This window comes from Cotesia glomerata, linkage group LG10 (genome assembly GCF_020080835.1).
Source record: "Cotesia glomerata isolate CgM1 linkage group LG10, MPM_Cglom_v2.3, whole genome shotgun sequence".
In the NCBI taxonomy this organism is placed as follows: Eukaryota; Metazoa; Arthropoda; class Insecta; order Hymenoptera; family Braconidae; genus Cotesia; species Cotesia glomerata.
Genome location: NC_058167.1, coordinates 7778705 through 7795026, shown reverse-complemented (window position 1 = coordinate 7795026; position 16322 = coordinate 7778705). Strand labels below are relative to the sequence as shown.

At 31.6% G+C, this 16322-nt stretch overlaps 3 protein-coding genes across 7 annotated transcripts; all 3 read left to right on the top strand.

Moving 5' to 3' along the window:
- Positions 1 to 1896: 1896 nt before the first annotated feature.
- LOC123273211 (long-chain fatty acid transport protein 4-like) lies at positions 1897 to 10602 on the top strand. Of its 2 annotated transcripts, none has more exons than XM_044740548.1 (11): positions 1897 to 2046; positions 3167 to 3426; positions 5100 to 5250; positions 5392 to 5629; positions 5709 to 5934; positions 6849 to 7050; positions 7141 to 7333; positions 7417 to 7563; positions 7631 to 7768; positions 8641 to 8798; positions 8886 to 10602. In XM_044740548.1, exons 2-11 carry the CDS (start codon positions 3242 to 3244, stop codon positions 9192 to 9194), a joined length of 1947 nt encoding a protein of 648 aa, XP_044596483.1. In that variant the 5' UTR covers positions 1897 to 2046; positions 3167 to 3241; the 3' UTR covers positions 9195 to 10602. The 2 variants fall into 2 exon arrangements, with proteins under 2 accessions (XP_044596483.1, XP_044596484.1); XM_044740549.1 differs by having other exon boundaries at positions 1973 to 2046; positions 3163 to 3426.
- A 649-nt stretch (positions 10603 to 11251) lies between these two features.
- LOC123273236 (alpha-methylacyl-CoA racemase) lies at positions 11252 to 13593 on the top strand. Of its 4 annotated transcripts, none has more exons than XM_044740582.1 (5): positions 11252 to 11467; positions 11534 to 11669; positions 11727 to 11870; positions 12714 to 12960; positions 13022 to 13593. In XM_044740582.1, the coding sequence occupies exons 1-5, from the start codon at positions 11360 to 11362 to the stop codon at positions 13521 to 13523; spliced, it is 1137 nt and encodes a 378-aa protein (XP_044596517.1). In that variant the 5' UTR covers positions 11252 to 11359; the 3' UTR covers positions 13524 to 13593. The 4 variants fall into 4 exon arrangements, with proteins under 4 accessions (XP_044596517.1, XP_044596519.1, XP_044596520.1 ...); XM_044740584.1 differs by having other exon boundaries at positions 11356 to 11467; positions 11562 to 11669; XM_044740585.1 differs by having other exon boundaries at positions 11363 to 11467; positions 11565 to 11669.
- Positions 13594 to 13691: 98 nt separating this feature from the next.
- LOC123273228 (probable 26S proteasome non-ATPase regulatory subunit 3) lies at positions 13692 to 16318 on the top strand. The gene is made up of 2 exons (XM_044740569.1): positions 13692 to 13818; positions 14748 to 16318. The coding sequence occupies exon 2, from the start codon at positions 14762 to 14764 to the stop codon at positions 16241 to 16243; it is 1482 nt and encodes a 493-aa protein (XP_044596504.1). The 5' UTR covers positions 13692 to 13818; positions 14748 to 14761; the 3' UTR covers positions 16244 to 16318.
- The last annotated feature ends 4 nt before the right edge of the window (positions 16319 to 16322 follow it).

Sequence of the window (16322 nt, the reverse complement as noted above, 5' to 3'; positions counted from 1 at the left end):
TATCGAAAGTATGAATCTATGAATCCGCAGATTTATTTTTAGCTCTTCTCACGCTATTTTTTCGTAAAGCTTAAAAATATATTCAGCGATTTGACAAACAAATATAAAATAACAACTCAACAAACAGTTACATAAGTCCTAAAGGTAAGCGAAAAATTTTTATCTAATTTAATTAGTTTAAACATATTACTTGGAGCTTTGAACGATACGTCGTCGCTTAAAAATAAAATAAAATACAAAAAAATAACTCAGAGAATAAATCTCCCAGAGCCCAGCTCATTAATATGCGATCATGCGATGCTTCATTGTTTATGAATAAGCTTATTATTACTGTTATTTATCCGTGAAATAACCTCAGTTGCTTCTGGGATTTCATACGCAATTTCTTGCAAAAAAATTCAAATAATAATAGTAATGGTTTATAAGAGTAAAAAATAAATTGATTTCTACGCGAGTAAGTTTGTATATTTATATATATTTTCAAAGTCATCTTTGTGAATTACAAAGATACTTTATCTTGTCATGCTCATAAATTGCTTGCTAAATAAAAATAATAATTATGTTTTTATCAATGTCCTCAATTTATTTCCTTTCTTTTAGGTCAAGAAGTTTTATTGTTGTAATTTAATATAATTACTTTTTTATTTAATTCGGCTGGCAATGGCCTGGTCGGCTCGATGCTCGCTTTTCGAAAGAGTGGGACCCGGGTCCAGCACGCACCAATATTTTTCAGTGATTATAATTAAAAATATGTGCGTTACGTTACGTTGCCAGCCTCTGGAAGTGGCGATCACACATTTAAGAAGGGTTTACATTTTTTCTCTCTCTCGCCCTCTATTGGACAAACGAAAGTATCTCTGTCATACTTGTACAACAAATGGAATCTTAAAACGCATTTTATGCATAAATAAATGAAAATTTTCCAAAAAAGCGCTTCGCTCTTCGATAGATAATTTAATTATCTATCGAAGAGCGAAGCGTTTTTTTTCGAAATTTTATCACATACATGAGAAAAACACGTTTGAAAATCAACTATCAACCGCTCTTAAGCAACAACTTGAATGGGTGACCAGTTTAGTCAGCGTTTGCTAGCGCGAGGGATCTCTGCACACTAGGAGAGGGGCCTAATGCTCCAGTGGTCGATAAAGAAGAGTTTCTTATCAATCACTGTAGACTTAGCCCAGCTCCGACTGTACTATCATGGGTTTTCTCTGTGGTTTCCCCATGATTCTGTTCCAACAGCCTGAGAAGGTGAGGTTCAGGGTGAATACGGTACAGAAAGCACAAGTCGGTCCACAGCCGCAAAAATTAAAAGTAGAAATGAAGTGTCGGGTGGGACTTGCTGAGGTCCAATATGAGAAATAGAAAAAGCGTAGAGCTAGGAGAAAAAGAGGAATCAGCCTTGTAAAAACCGAGAGGTGTACAAGTAAAGCATAATAATAATAATAATAATAATAATATTTTTTTATTTAATTTCAAAATCAAGACTGAGGTCACTAAGAATGATTTACAATTTATAATTCATTATTTTTATTTAATTTTAAATTATGCGTAATTTTATTCAAATAAATCACTTTAAATTGCACTTAATAAAATAAAAAAAAAAAAAAAGAAATGAAAACTCTAGTAATTAAATAAAAATTCTATCGACGGAAAAATGAATAATTAACAACCCCATTTAATCGACATTGAGTGATTAAAAAGCAAAGTTATCGTATTTTAAACTGACATCAAGTAATTTAAAGTAGACGCGGTAAAAGAGGCGAAAGTACTACATAACACTATTTCTGTGCAAAAGCTTCGTTGATAAAATAAATAAATGAGACAAAGACAGGAGGAGATACGCAGTATAATGTACAATGTAGCCGATGTACAATGTGAAAGGAAGGGTTTTGCAAAGAAGGGGAAATCCAAAACTACGTCGGGCTTCTATCTGACTGAATCGGAAGTTACCGCAGGTCCGTTAGTCGTCGTCAGACGTCAGACGGTTTTCACCTCGCAATAAATACTATATATTTTATACAAAACTATTACACTCGTGCAACAGTAAGTGAATCGATACTAAAGATACACTTAGCTTCACCCCAAACTCAATAAACGATCGCAATCCGCAAACTTTTTTATGACGATCGCCTCTAAAATGACCTTTCTAAAAATTAACCAGTGTTTCTAAAAATTTTCGCAACAATAATCGATAAATAAGTAATGAGTAAAATTTTACATTATTTTGAAACGCGAAAATCAATAATTTATTTATTACGATGCAAAATTTAATTACTCGCCATTAATACGCGGTCTGGAATTTTGGAGTTTTAAAAACCGATTGCAAAATTTTTTATTGTTACTTGTGTTGGCACGTGATTCAGGAAAAATTTAGTTAATAATTTTACAGGGAGAAAATTTAATGAAAAAACGAATCCGACATTTTTAGTCCTTGTTGGATCAATTTTATAAAGATTACAATTTGCAAATTAAATATTTCATAAAGAAAAACAAAAATAAAATAAAGTAATATTTTTGCTGATAAAAAATTTTTTTTTAATTCTTGCCTTGGGGGTTTTTTTTTTTTTTAAATTAAAATTACAAAAATTAAAGTCTGTAAATTTTGAGTTAAATAGTTGGAGTAGATGTTTTAATTAATCAAATATACTTTTCCGTGCGTGAATTTCGGAGCAGATGAAAACACTGGGTGTATGGGGTGCCGTTATTCAATGACGGTGTTGTGACGTAGACCGATTCTATCCCTTGTATTTTTCTCTTCAGTATTAACAATAATAACAATAATATTTCCAAGTAAAGTAAAACGGTGAGGAGTGTAAGTAGGAACATAATATAATAGGAAAAGGGAGGAATTGCGCGTGCGCGGATCGTTAAGTGTACGCAACGATATATTCAGCAAAAAGTAATATAAAGCCTCGAAAAGGTATTGGCGATCGCGACGGCCCGAAGAAAGAGACACGTTATATATTTAAGGGTGGTTTTAAGACAGAGAAAAAAAGCGCGAGCGGGAAACGGTGGACGGAAAAGTGAGACCAAAAATAGACGAACGGGGTTGCTTTTAGATAAAGGAAGATAACTAGTTGCTAAACGTTCAACCAACCCTCTTAGGACACGACGTTATTGTTATTGTTATTTGTTATTTTATTAAGTATTTGTCTGTTGGCAGCGCCGCGACTATCAACCGGCGACCCCGGCTGTCCATCATTAAAAAGGAACGGGGTGCCCTGATTAGTTTTTAAGCATGGACATCAGATTTGCGTGCCTCGTGGTGACGATTGCCATCCTGATGGCAGCCGGAGTTGTTGCCCGGATCGGATCCTTCACCAGGATTACACAAATTGCTGTTACTGCGTTATTAATACCATTATTTTATAAATATCATCGGAGAATTTATGTTATTATACGGACTTTACCACGAGATATTAAGTAAGTACATTTTTATTTTAAATATATTATATTTAAAAATATTTTTTAAGATATGACATTATATTTTTTATCAGCAATTTATTTTTTTAAATGCTTTTGACATTTAATCGTTTTTTATTTTAATTATTCAAAAATTAATAATTGAAAAATTGCATATGAAAAATTTTTTGTTTAATTCACTTTATAATTTTCCATATTTTCTTTTATAATAATAGCTGCTTTGTTTAAAAAAAAAAAAAAATTGAAGAAGTTTTTAATATATTTTTAAAGAAATTAGTTTGATAAAGAAAAATTAAATTAATAAAATAGTGGTAAAAAATCAATAACTAAAGGTGAAGGTACAAAGACATAAAAATTTATAAACTATTGAAATAGTTATTTAAAAAATTGTAAAAAATTTTTAAATTAAATTATTGATTCAGTGAATACAGAAAAGCGATTTCGAAAAAAAAATAAAAATTGAGTGGCAATAAAAAAAAAGAGTTAATAAATAGATATTGGATATTTATGCATACATAAAAATAAATAAATATTAATGGACTAAAAATCTACTTTATGAAAAAAGATATTAAAAGTTAGAAATAGAAACTCGTGTTAGAGACAAGGGTATATCTACCCTTGCGACAGGTTTAAAACATCAGGCTACAATACTAACCGATCGATAAACGTTGGCAACCGTTAAAACTTTTAACATTAAAGTTATTCTTTTCCGAAACTTATAACTTCAATTAAAACTTTCAATACTTTTAATTACTCCTAATCCACGGACTAGCTGGTTTGAGTTTTTTGAATTTTGAACCTAATTGAAAGTTTTAAATTTCAAGTTTTTAAATTAAATTGCTGGACTTAGATCCTTTATTTTCCACATATTTCAGTTTAATCATTAAGGTCTTGGTCTGTGGTAATAATCTATTTTTTATCAAAATAATTACTTATTTTATAATAACAACAAACACTGATAAAGACAATTAGACATTAAGTGAATAATAATAGTGCGCTTCGCTATTTTCTTTGCATGCATTTAATATTTAACGCGTAATGTATAGAATAGAGACAACTGGGCAGTTTTTTAAATTATTTAGCAATGTAAATAAAAATTACGAAATTTGCGACTCAAAATTCGATATATTATTTATAAATATTAATTAATATTACATTATTAATGACGATAAATATTTCAAGGTAGTTATTTGTGCTATTAATTATTATTTATCTTAGGTCATGGTAATTGAGATTCAAAGTACGTGTACGATAATTATGGAAACCTATTGACGAATAAGAGTAACGCCTACGTTCAATCTCATTAATCTAACTTTTTAATAAAATATTTATATAAAAGCATTAAAGGTCAATTGCGAGGATGCTCGGCAAGAATTATTATAAGAACTTTAAAGCTTATTAAATGGTTATTATAAAAATAATAATAAATAAATGTTAAGTTGCTTAAAAATTAGTAATCTTCATTAAACTGCAATTTGACTTTGAAATCATTTTGAAGAGATAATTAGCCTATCAAAGAAAATAAAATATTTACATTCATTGATAATTATAAGACAAATAGATGATTTATAACAATGCAAACATTTCTTATATAAATAATTAGTATAAAAACAATTTTGAAATAATAGAATTTATCTAGCTGAGTAAAAAATAATAAAAACATTATTTTTCAGATTCCTATATCGTTATCTCAATGCCGACAGAGAGACGAAGCGATTTGTGAAGAACAATACCACGGTTATGAAAATATTCAGTGAAAGAGTGAAATTATATCCAAACAAACCCTGTTTTATATTTGAAGAACGTACTTGGACCAATGCTGAAGTAAGTTCTTTAAATATCACCCTCTATTGTCATAAATTTTGAACTATAAATTATTTATCTCTCACCCACACGGCAATTTAAGCTCTCTTCTGTATTTGTCGCTCCACAAAAAAATAAAATAAAAATAAATATATTTTCTAGATAAACGAGTACAGTAATAGAATAGCAAATACGTTTATCAAACATGGGTACGTGAAGGGCGACGCGGTAGCACTTATGATGACAAACCGACCAGAATTCATTGCTACTTGGCTCGGTTTAGGAAAAATCGGCGTGATAACTGCATTGATAAACACGAACCTACGCCTACAATTATTGTCTCACTGTCTGACAGTCGCCAAAGTCAAGGGCGTCATTTATGCTGCTGAGTTTTCATCAGGTGATTTATTCAATTTGTAAACTAATTTATTTATCATCGCTATTTAATCAAGTTAATTATAATTAAAATGATTTACCAGCAATCGACGAGATCAGCGACTCGATTGAGGGCATAAAAAAATACAAGGAAGAAGCTGGACTCAACGACGCCCAGCAAGGAACGGAGAACCTGGACAAGCTGATGTCTGAAGCCAGCTCTGAAAATCCAGTGGTCGAAAACGAGCCGGGTTATCGCGATAACTTGCTCTACATTTACACCAGTGGGACTACCGGGCTGCCAAAAGCAGTTCTTATGCCAAACTCTAGGTACTTAAACACTTTTATTTCCTGATATAAATAAACAATAAATGTTATTTATACTTTATGTACTTAATACGGCCTTGTATCGATTCGCTGGTACAATGTTGTACGACTCACGCAGTGCGTTAATTTTTATTAGTCATAGTCACTTTCTTTCTTTCTTTCTTTAGTTTCGTCGACGATGAGTTAATTATTAATAGTGATGATATTATTAATAAAAAATGATAAGAATTGTAGTAATAAAGTCGATTACGCTTATGGTCAAGTTACTCAGCTGACCACCTACTAAATTATTCACTCAGTATTGACTAGAAAATGTGGGTCGGTACCTTAAATCAACATTTTTTTTATTCGTATCTAAAATTTATTTTTTAATTCAAGCAAAAAATTTATTGCTGAAAATTTATTATCAATGAAAAATTTTAGATTATAAATACTGATTACTTTATCACGTCGATTAAAAATATCTTACTGAAGAAAACAGTCGTGAGATTAAAAAATAAAATTAAAAAAAGAAAGTGAAATTTTTTTTTTTTTCAAAAGCAATAAAATGAATAAATCAATAAAAATTAATTAATTAGCGTCTATAAGATAATGAAAAAATAATAAAATATCACCTGATAATAACACCCTCTAGTGCTTTATATACTCTACTATCATTACGTAACTGTTTAAAGTGCAACGAAAGTGTATGAACGTAATAAAGTTGATGTAATGAACCGTAATCCTGTCAGAGAGACCTCACAACTCTGAGAGAATATGAGATTAACGTTTGATGTATTGTGTACTGTCTTGCCTTTTTTTTTAGTGAGTAAATATAGTACATACAAGCACGCACACACTTGTATTACCTTAATCGATTTGGTAAATAATGTCGGCAAATAAATTATCCTTTTATTTATTTACTAATTTGCTTTCAGATATCTTCTGGTAACAATGGCCACATATCACATGTTAGGACTGAGGGATGGTGACATTATGTACAATCCAATTCCTCTATATCATATGGCTGGAGGGCTAGTCGGCACTGGGTGTGCTCTTGTAAAAGGGATACCCAGTGTACTCAGGACTAAGTTCTCGGTGTCTCATTATTGGACTGATTGTATTAAATACAATTGTACGGTAAGTAATTAAAAAAAATGTTTTTTTTTTCAAATTTCTGAGTGAAAATTGACGACTTAGAAATTTTTAATTCATCGTTATTCTAATTAGTTGGCGCAATACATCGGAGAAATGTGCAGATATTTATTATCAGCACCAGCGAGACCTGAGGACAGTCAGCATCCGGTGAGACTGATGGTCGGCAACGGAATGAGACCACAAATATGGCAACAGTTTGTCGATCGGTTCAAAATCGAGCAAGTCACTGAAGTCTACGGCTCTAGTGAAGGAAATGCTAATATTGGTGAGCAAATTGCGTTGGAATTTCAGCTTCATATTGATTGCCTAGTGGTTAGTGCTGTAATTCATTTTTTATTTTAATTACAGTGAATGTTGACAACCAAGTCGGAGCTGTGGGCTTTATACCCTCGATACTACCGAAGCCGCTGCATCCAGTAGCGATTATTCGCATCAATCCTGAGACCGGTGAACCTGTCAGAGGACCTAATGGTTTTTGTATACGGGCTGAAATAAGTAATTAACTTTCTCTGTTACTTTGTTTATAGAGTTGAGTAATTAATTTAATTTAATATTCTTTCAGATGAACCGGGAATGTTTATAGGTCTAATTAAACAGGGTAATGCCTCGAGGGAATTTAATGGTTACTTGGATGAAGAAGCTTCAAGAAAAAAAGTAATCGAAAATGTGTTTGTCAAAGGGGATAAAGCATTTTTGACTGGTAATTTTTTTGATCATTTCTTAACATCAATGAAAAATTTTCAGGAAATTTTAATTCTACTGATGAAAAAATTGATTTAATTAAGGGGGGAAGTCCATGTAAAAGCCTCAAAATCGGTCATTTTTTAAAAATATTTTTAAAGGTGATAAAATAATTTTATTGTTTTTAAACTTTAACACAACTTTATTGAACCTTTCTAGAGTACAAAAGTAATTTTTTTTTTCCTTTCAAAATGGCAGCTCAGGATAAGTTTTTGTTTGTTGCCTCCGACGCGAGCTCCCAAACTACTCTACTTATCACTCATTAACCATTGATTTAAAACAATAAAATTAAAATGTTTTCTTTTTAGAACATATTAACGGAAAGGATAAACCTTTAAAATAAAAAAAAAAAAAGTATAAAATTCAATATAAAATAATCCTTTGAAAAAAAAGTCAGAATTTGGGGCTATTTTTTTGACATTTTTGACCTCAAAAAATTATTTTATCAACGCAAGATAACTGAAATTTTAGGTTTATCCTTCCGATAGTAATATATAGAAAGGCCTTACCAAATTTCAAACAAATCGATCAATAACTTTTTGAGTTACAACACGAGCAATTTTTAAAAATACAGTTTCGAGATAATCACGTTTAAAGTTATAGTACGCACTAAAATACGCACTCCGGCCCGCTCCATTATATTAGCTATAACTTCGTCAATATTAAAGATTTTATTTTTTTCTCTCGTCAGTACTCGCTCAACATACTATATTTTCAGATTATCAAAAAACAAAAAATTGATTTTTTTTTAATTTTACATGGACTTCCCCCCTTAAACTAATGTCTATAAAAATCTATGACTAAAATATTTTTGGCTTAAAAAACTTTTAGGAGATATTTTAGTTCAAGATGAACTAGGATACTTTTACTTCAAAGACAGAACAGGAGATACTTATAGGTGGAAAGGCGAAAACGTAGCGACCGCGGAAGTCGAGGGTGTCGTTAGTAATGTCGCTGGTTACAGAGACACTACTGTCTACGGTGTTCAGGTAAAATTATAATTTTTACTCTTTATCTAATAAAATTCTAGTTAAAGCATAATTAGTAAAAATATGAAATCTATAATTGACTTACAGGTACCAGGAATGGAAGGTCGAGCAGGGATGGCGGCGATAGTCGATCCTGAATGTCTGCTGGACTTCAAAGCACTTGCAGAAGGCCTGGACCGCGCTCTTCCCTCCTACGCCAGGCCAATTTTCCTGCGAATAGTAAACGAGCTTGAGATGACGGGGACTTTCAAGCTTAAAAAAATAAATCTACAGAAAGAGGGCTTTGACCCGAACAAAATCCAGGACAAAGTTTACTTCAGGTCTGGTAATAAAGAGTACGTCGAGGTCACACCCGAGCTTTATCAAGAAATTATTTCCGGGTCAACCAAGTTATAATCTAATCGATCAATCATCAAGCTAATGATTGATTGACCATTAAATGAATTAATACCACTTAAAAAAATTTATTATTTCTAATTAAATACAATTAGCCAAGGTCCCGGTAAGAAGGAAGCCTGTTTTTTTGTTGTTGTTATCTCTAAGAGCTTTATATACTTAAATAAATTGTAGGTAATTGAAATGAGACATCGTGATAATTTAATGCACTAAATTGTCCAGGTGTTTAGGTAAATTTTAATTAGTTAATTTCGCCTAGTGCTTTATTGTTGATTTTACTAAGATGCAATTAAGGGAATGAACCAAAGATTGAAATTCTTCTTACCGAATTATTAATATTAAAAAATATATAAATAATTATTAATTACGTGCTAATTTGTTTCACTAGGACCAAAAAATCCGTTTAATTTTTGATATCATGCCTAAGCTATTTTTGAGCTTGTCTGAGTACTTTAGTTGTGCAGCAGCATATCAGACTGCCGTCTCTTATTATTGAGTCTACTAAGGGCAAGTCGGTGCTATGTGCCATTTCCCATAAAAGTGAAAATAAAAAAAAAAAAAATCAATTACTAATTATATAATTAACAAAAAACAAACATTGTATATAGAGTAATGTATTTAATGATATTTGTTTACTGAGCTGATTATGTCTATTATATAAATATTATTATTATTATTATTATTATTATTATTATTATTAAAATGAAAATGTAAAAATTTAGTGCGATCTGTACAGGCAACACGATATTTCAGAAAATTTTTCCAACATTTAAAAAAAATAAATTATCACCTGCATACTAATAATTACTAATAAATCTTGGCAAATACTTGTATCGGCAATTGTACTTCAATTGCTCACCGAAAGTCTTTATATAAATAAATATAATCATGAATATTAACTATCACAACTAATATCACTATATAATTAGATTATTTAAATGAAAAAGTATTTACACTAGGACCGCTTGTCATAATTAATGAGAAAAAAAAAAAAAGAAATATTACAAACAACGATTGGGAAAATTTTTTGGAAGAGTTTATTTTTTAATGAGGGATCATGGTAAAATCTCGTGTCACGTGCCTTGTCATAATTAAAACCAAACTATGAACCGATGACAATTAATTAATGCACGTAATAAATATCCGATCTCGTCCCTTTATATAAATAAGCACGATTCTTAAATAAATAAATAAATTATAATAATAATTAGTTGATTGTCCGGTGTGCGTGAATTTGTTTTTATCATTTTTTAGTTGGTTATTTTTGAGCGCTTGGGTGAGTCCTGTCAAATTTATTTAAATAATAATGAAAATAAATAATTATTAAAGTTTATTATGGGATGCTGTGGATGATTTCGTTCAGACATTGTTGTTTGATGTAAATAAAGACAGTTGATCACTTACCGAATCATGTCTAAGAATTTATTTCTTCATCTTGGAAGATTTTTATCAATTATTTTTTTTTGCATTATATTTTATTAAAAATATGTATTTTAGTTTTAATTTAATAGTTGTTTTAATTAAAAAAAAAAAAATAAACGTGAGTACTTAATTTATTTTTTAATTAGCAAATTTTTGAGCTTTCGATAAGAAAATGGCTGTCATTTTTGAATCCGTTAAATAATTTTTAAATTGTCTTATTTCTTAGATTTTTCATGTATTTTAAATAAATTATTAATCAGCTGATTGTTTCAGTGTTCTAATTTATTAATATCATACTTTTCGATAATTATTTATAAATTATCTTCATTCTTCTTGCATTTTTTTCTCAGACAAGCAAAAGCTCGTCTGCTCAACCTGAGCAACAATAGCAAACTGTGAATTATAAACATGACAGTTAGAAAAGAGAAGTGATTACAAATGGCGGGAAAAATTTAAATTTCAAAATTTTTAAATCACACTTAAAATAATTAATTTCATGATTATTAATTAAATTATAATAAAAACTATATTTATTATAATTTTTGTTATAATTGTAACATTAATAATATTTTAAATGAAATTAAAAATTTATTTTCAAGAAGGTAGTGACATCTAGCAGAAAGTTTTAACTATGTTTGTAAAGAACAAAAAAATAAACCTGACCTTTGAGCATGTAAATGTTTACATATTTACACTTTGATATTAATGACATAGCAAGTAAAAATTTTTAATTAAACCGAAAAATGCCTCTGAGGAAGATAAAAGTATTAGAACTAGCAGGTCTAGCTCCAGCGCCTTTTTGTGGGATGATTTTAGCAGACTTTGGAGCTTCAGTGGTTCGGGTTGACAAGGTAAATGCTAATTAATTAATGTATCTAATAACTAATAAATCAATAATCAGTAACTAAAATTAAAAGACAGGTGTTTCACATCCTGATGTTTTAGCAGCTGGTAAAAAGTCAATATCTCTAAATTTAAAAGACAAGAAAGCCGTAGAAATATTCAAGAAAATGTGTGACCAGAGCGATGTCATCATTGATCCTTTCAGAAAAGGTATTTATTAAAATAAATCATTAGCTTCCTGTAAATAAAATTAATTTATTTGTTTAGGAGTGATGGAAAAGTTAAAACTAGGTCCTAGTGATTTGATGAAGACTAATAAAAAATTAATTTACGCTAGACTTACTGGTTTTGGTCAGGAAGGTCCCTATGCCAGAATGGCTGGTCATGATATCAACTTCTTGGCTCTATCAGGTATTTTAATTAGTGAAATTAAAGTTAGCAGTCACTTGATCATTTTTCAATTTTTTTTTAACAAAAAAATTTGTTCCGAAAAATTGTATTTATAATTTTTTAAAATTTCTACATGTTAATTTTTTTTTCTAAATTTTTTTGTCATGATTTAATTGTTACAAAAATTATTAAATATCTGCTAAATTAATTTTAATTTTTAATTGATGAATATTTCTACTAATTTAACCCGTTGAGGACACACAGGGTCCAGGGACCCCACTCAGCAAAACAGTTCCAATTCGTTTCCTGAGTAATGCATTGACTTATTATTGGCACCAAACTTTAATATAAAATTCCCTTTAAATATCTCAATAGTTATTTTTAATTTCTAATAATTTAAAAATACTGAAAAATCATTTAGAAAAAAAAAACTTACGAAATTGAACTTTTTTTATAAAAAAAAGTCGCAGAAATTTTGATTTCTACGATATCGAAAAAAAAATCGACGCCATTTTATTCGGAAAATAATATATTTTAAGGAAAAAAATCAATATTTGATTTTGGTCAATATCAATTTCAATTTCGGTCAGGTGCTTAAAATGAGAATAAGACATTTAAACATGTAAAATAATATAGAAAGATTTAGTTTTTTGTTATAAAACTCTTTTATTATAATTATTACAATAAAAAAGTCGAAATATCTTCAAGAATATCAATGAAATCAGTTGCAAATTAGACTAAGTCTCATTTATAAATCTTCTTCTAAATTTAAAATGGTCTCAAAGTTTGCTTAGGGTCCACTGGACCCCGTTTGTCCTCAACGGGTTAAAATAATAATATAATTAATTTTATTAATTTTTTTAGGTTTACTGTCATTTTTTGGCAGATCTGGTGATAAACCTCTGCCACCTGTTAATTTCGCAGCTGACTTCGCCGGTGGTGGACTAATTTGTGCGCTAGGAATACTACTAGCTCTCTATGAACGCACAGAGAGCAAACTGGGGCAAATAATTGACGCTTCTATGGTCGAAGGAGCTGCTTATGTCGGCAGTTGGCTGTTTAGATCACAAAATATTCCTGGATTGTGGGGAAGACCTCGCGGTAAAAATATGTAAGATTATCAATGACTTTATAATTGTGTAATCAAAGATAATAATTTGTTAATTTTTTAGACTTGACTCTGGAACGCATTTCTATGACACCTATGAAACTTCAGATGGTAAATTCCTAGCCGTTGGAGCCCTGGAACCTCATTTCTACGCGATTTTACTCCAGAAATTAGGAATGAACGACGAGGAGCTTCCTCAGTTTGAAAACTTCCTGGAAAATAAAAAGAAATTGACTGAAATATTCAGATCCAAAACCCAGGAAGAGTGGACGAAGATATTTGACGGCTCTGATGCGTGTGTCACTCCAGTCCTGACTCCCAAAAATGTCTACAAGCATCCTCACAACAAGGAACGGCAAAGTTTTAGCTTGGAAAATAAAATAGTTGTTCCTAAACCTGCTCCCAGGTTGTCTCGCACTCCAGGACAGTCTTCTGCAAAGCTTCAGAGCCCCTTAGCTGGGGAAAATTCACGGGAAGTGTTACTCAACTACGGATTCGATGAACGAGAGATCAATGAATTTATTCAGTCGGGAATTGTTCAGCAGCTTCATAGATCTAAGCTTTAATTTTATTTTTGACTTGTTATTTTTTATTATATAAATTTTATAAATCATTTTTTATTAAAAATTTGGAGATTAATGTTTTTCTTGTTAATTGGAGTTTAGATTTTCCCGCTTCGTAGATGCGCGCGCATGATTTTGAAAATTCAGCTTAAAGATAAATATATCATAAAATTTCATGGAAATTCAGCTGTAATCAATCACAAATCACAAAAGTACCAAAACCGGAGAACAGTGAATTGACATTTTTTGATATAGTTGTAAAAACTGATAAATTTAGTATTATAATTCCTGCTGTCAGGTAAATATTGTTTTTAATTACATTAATTTAATAATTTTAATCTTTTGATGATGAAAATTGATAATTTTACTCATTAGAATTTTTTAACCTCGAAAGTACAACAGAGTAATTTTTTACTTTCGAGTAAAATTATTAAACATTTTAAAAAATTCATCTGAAATATTTTTAAAAAACAATAAGTGTCAAACTTAAATTACAAACAATTAATAATTTATCATAAATTAAAAAAAAAAAAACATAATACTGCAATCAGCAGACATCTGACATTTTTTGAAGTTTTTATAATAAATGAAGGTAATTATTTACAAGTGGGGTCCACCATTTCAATTTTCATTTTTTTGAACGAAATTTCTATTTGATTTTATTAATATATTTTTTTTTAATTCATAAAAAAAAATGAATAATTAAAAAAAAAAAAAGCTGATTATCACAATTTTAACAAATTTTCAAAAAAATTTATAAACTTTTTAGAAAATCGTGATATTCTATTTTTTTTTTAAATTGTTCGTTTTTTTATGTAATTTTCAAAAAAATATATATCAAAAAAAGACAAAATAGAAATTTTATCCAAAAACATGAGCCAAAATTTTTTCCAACTTTTGAAGGCAAAAAAGCTATCGCAATAAAAAATAAAAAATGTTAATTTTTCACCTAGATATAGCTAAAAATAGGGTGGACCCCACTTGTAAAAAATTATCCAAATAAACTATAATAAAAAAAAATATTTTTAAAGATTCGCTCTAATAATTTTTCCAAATTTCTATCTGTGGAATTTTTTTATCACATTTTTTTTTATAATTTAATTTTTATAAAAATTATCTGATGTATATTAATTTCAATATCATAAAAAAAATAATTTTTTTTTAAACATTTTTTTAAACATTTATGAAAAAAAAGTGTCATAAATTAAATAAAAAAAATCCTTCCAGTAAAAGCCATTAACATGGGTGTCAAAGTCCAAGAAGCAATGGAAGTGGAAGTAGCAGCGGAGCTTGCGAGCGAGGAGACTGACAAGAAGGACTCGAACCTGCAGTCAATCCAAGACCTGCGCGAGCACACGCGCCAGATCGAGAAAGCAGTCCAAAACAAAGAGCCGCGATTCATCCTGCGAGCTCTGAGAGCTTTGCCGAACACCCGCAGGAAGCTGAACCCCGTGGTCTTGCGGGGCGTGATCGGAGGATTCTACACACGATCAGCAGCTGAGCGAGAGGCCCTTCTTGCTTGGGTGGAGGAACCTATGGACACCGAAGGCACCCAGGCAGCGATCCAACGCTTCAAGAGCTCAGCGTCTCCACTGCTGCCGGAAATTGATGCTTACATACATCTGCTAGTCCTGGTGCGTTTAATCGACACCAAGAAATACCAGGAAGCTGTCCAGTGCTCTGAGTCACTTGTTCACAAGATAACCGCGCAAAACAGGAGAACAATTGACTTGATAGCTGCTAAATGTTACTTCTACCACTCGCGCGCTTACGAGCTGATCAACCAGCTGGACAAGATCCGAGGATTCCTTCATCTTCGGCTGAGAACCGCCACCTTGAGGAACGACTTCGAGGGCCAGGCTGTGCTGATAAACTGCTTGTTGCGCAACTACTTGCACTACAACTTGTACGACCAAGCTGACAAGCTCGTGCTCAAGTCGACCTTCCCAGAGACTGCCAGCAACAACGAGTGGGCCAGATACCTCTACTATCTAGGAAGGATCAAGGCCGCAAGGTTGGAATACTCTGCTGCCCACAAGTACTTGGTCCAAGCGATGCGCAAGGCTCCTCAGTCCACTGCCATCGGATTCCGTCAGACGGTCCAGAAGTTGGCCGTCACTGTCGAGCTTCTTCTTGGAGACATTCCCGAGAGGCAGATCTTCAGGACTGCTCCACTGAGACGAGCTCTGGCGCCGTACTTCCAGCTCACCCAAGCAGTACGTCTGGGAAATTTGCACCGCTTCGGAGAGGTCTTGGAGAACTTTGGTCCCCAGTTTCGCTTGGACCACACCTTCACTTTGATTCTCCGTCTGAGACACAATGTTATCAAGACTGCGATCCGGTCTATCGGGTCCTCGTACTCCAGAATTTCACCGGGAGACATTGCTCGCAAGCTGGGTCTCGACTCTGGAGTTGACGCTGAGTTTATTGTGGCCAAAGCGATCCGCGATGGCGTAATTGAAGCGACTCTTGACCCGGAAAATGGGTACATGCGAAGCAAGGAAAGCACTGATATTTACTGCACCCGGGAACCTTTGCTGGCGTTCCACCAGCGGATAACTTTCTGTCTCGACTTGCACAATCAGAGTGTTAAGGCTATGCGTTATCCGCCGAAGTCTTATGGTAAGGATCTAGAGTCTGCAGAAGAGCGCAGAGAGCGCGAGCAGCAGGACTTGGAGCTGGCGAAGGAAATGGCTGAGGAGGACGATGATGGTTTTCCTTAAATTTATTTTTTATTAATTAATGTATTGAATTAAATACTTACTTTGTAACTTTTTTTTTTTGAGTAATAATAATAATAAT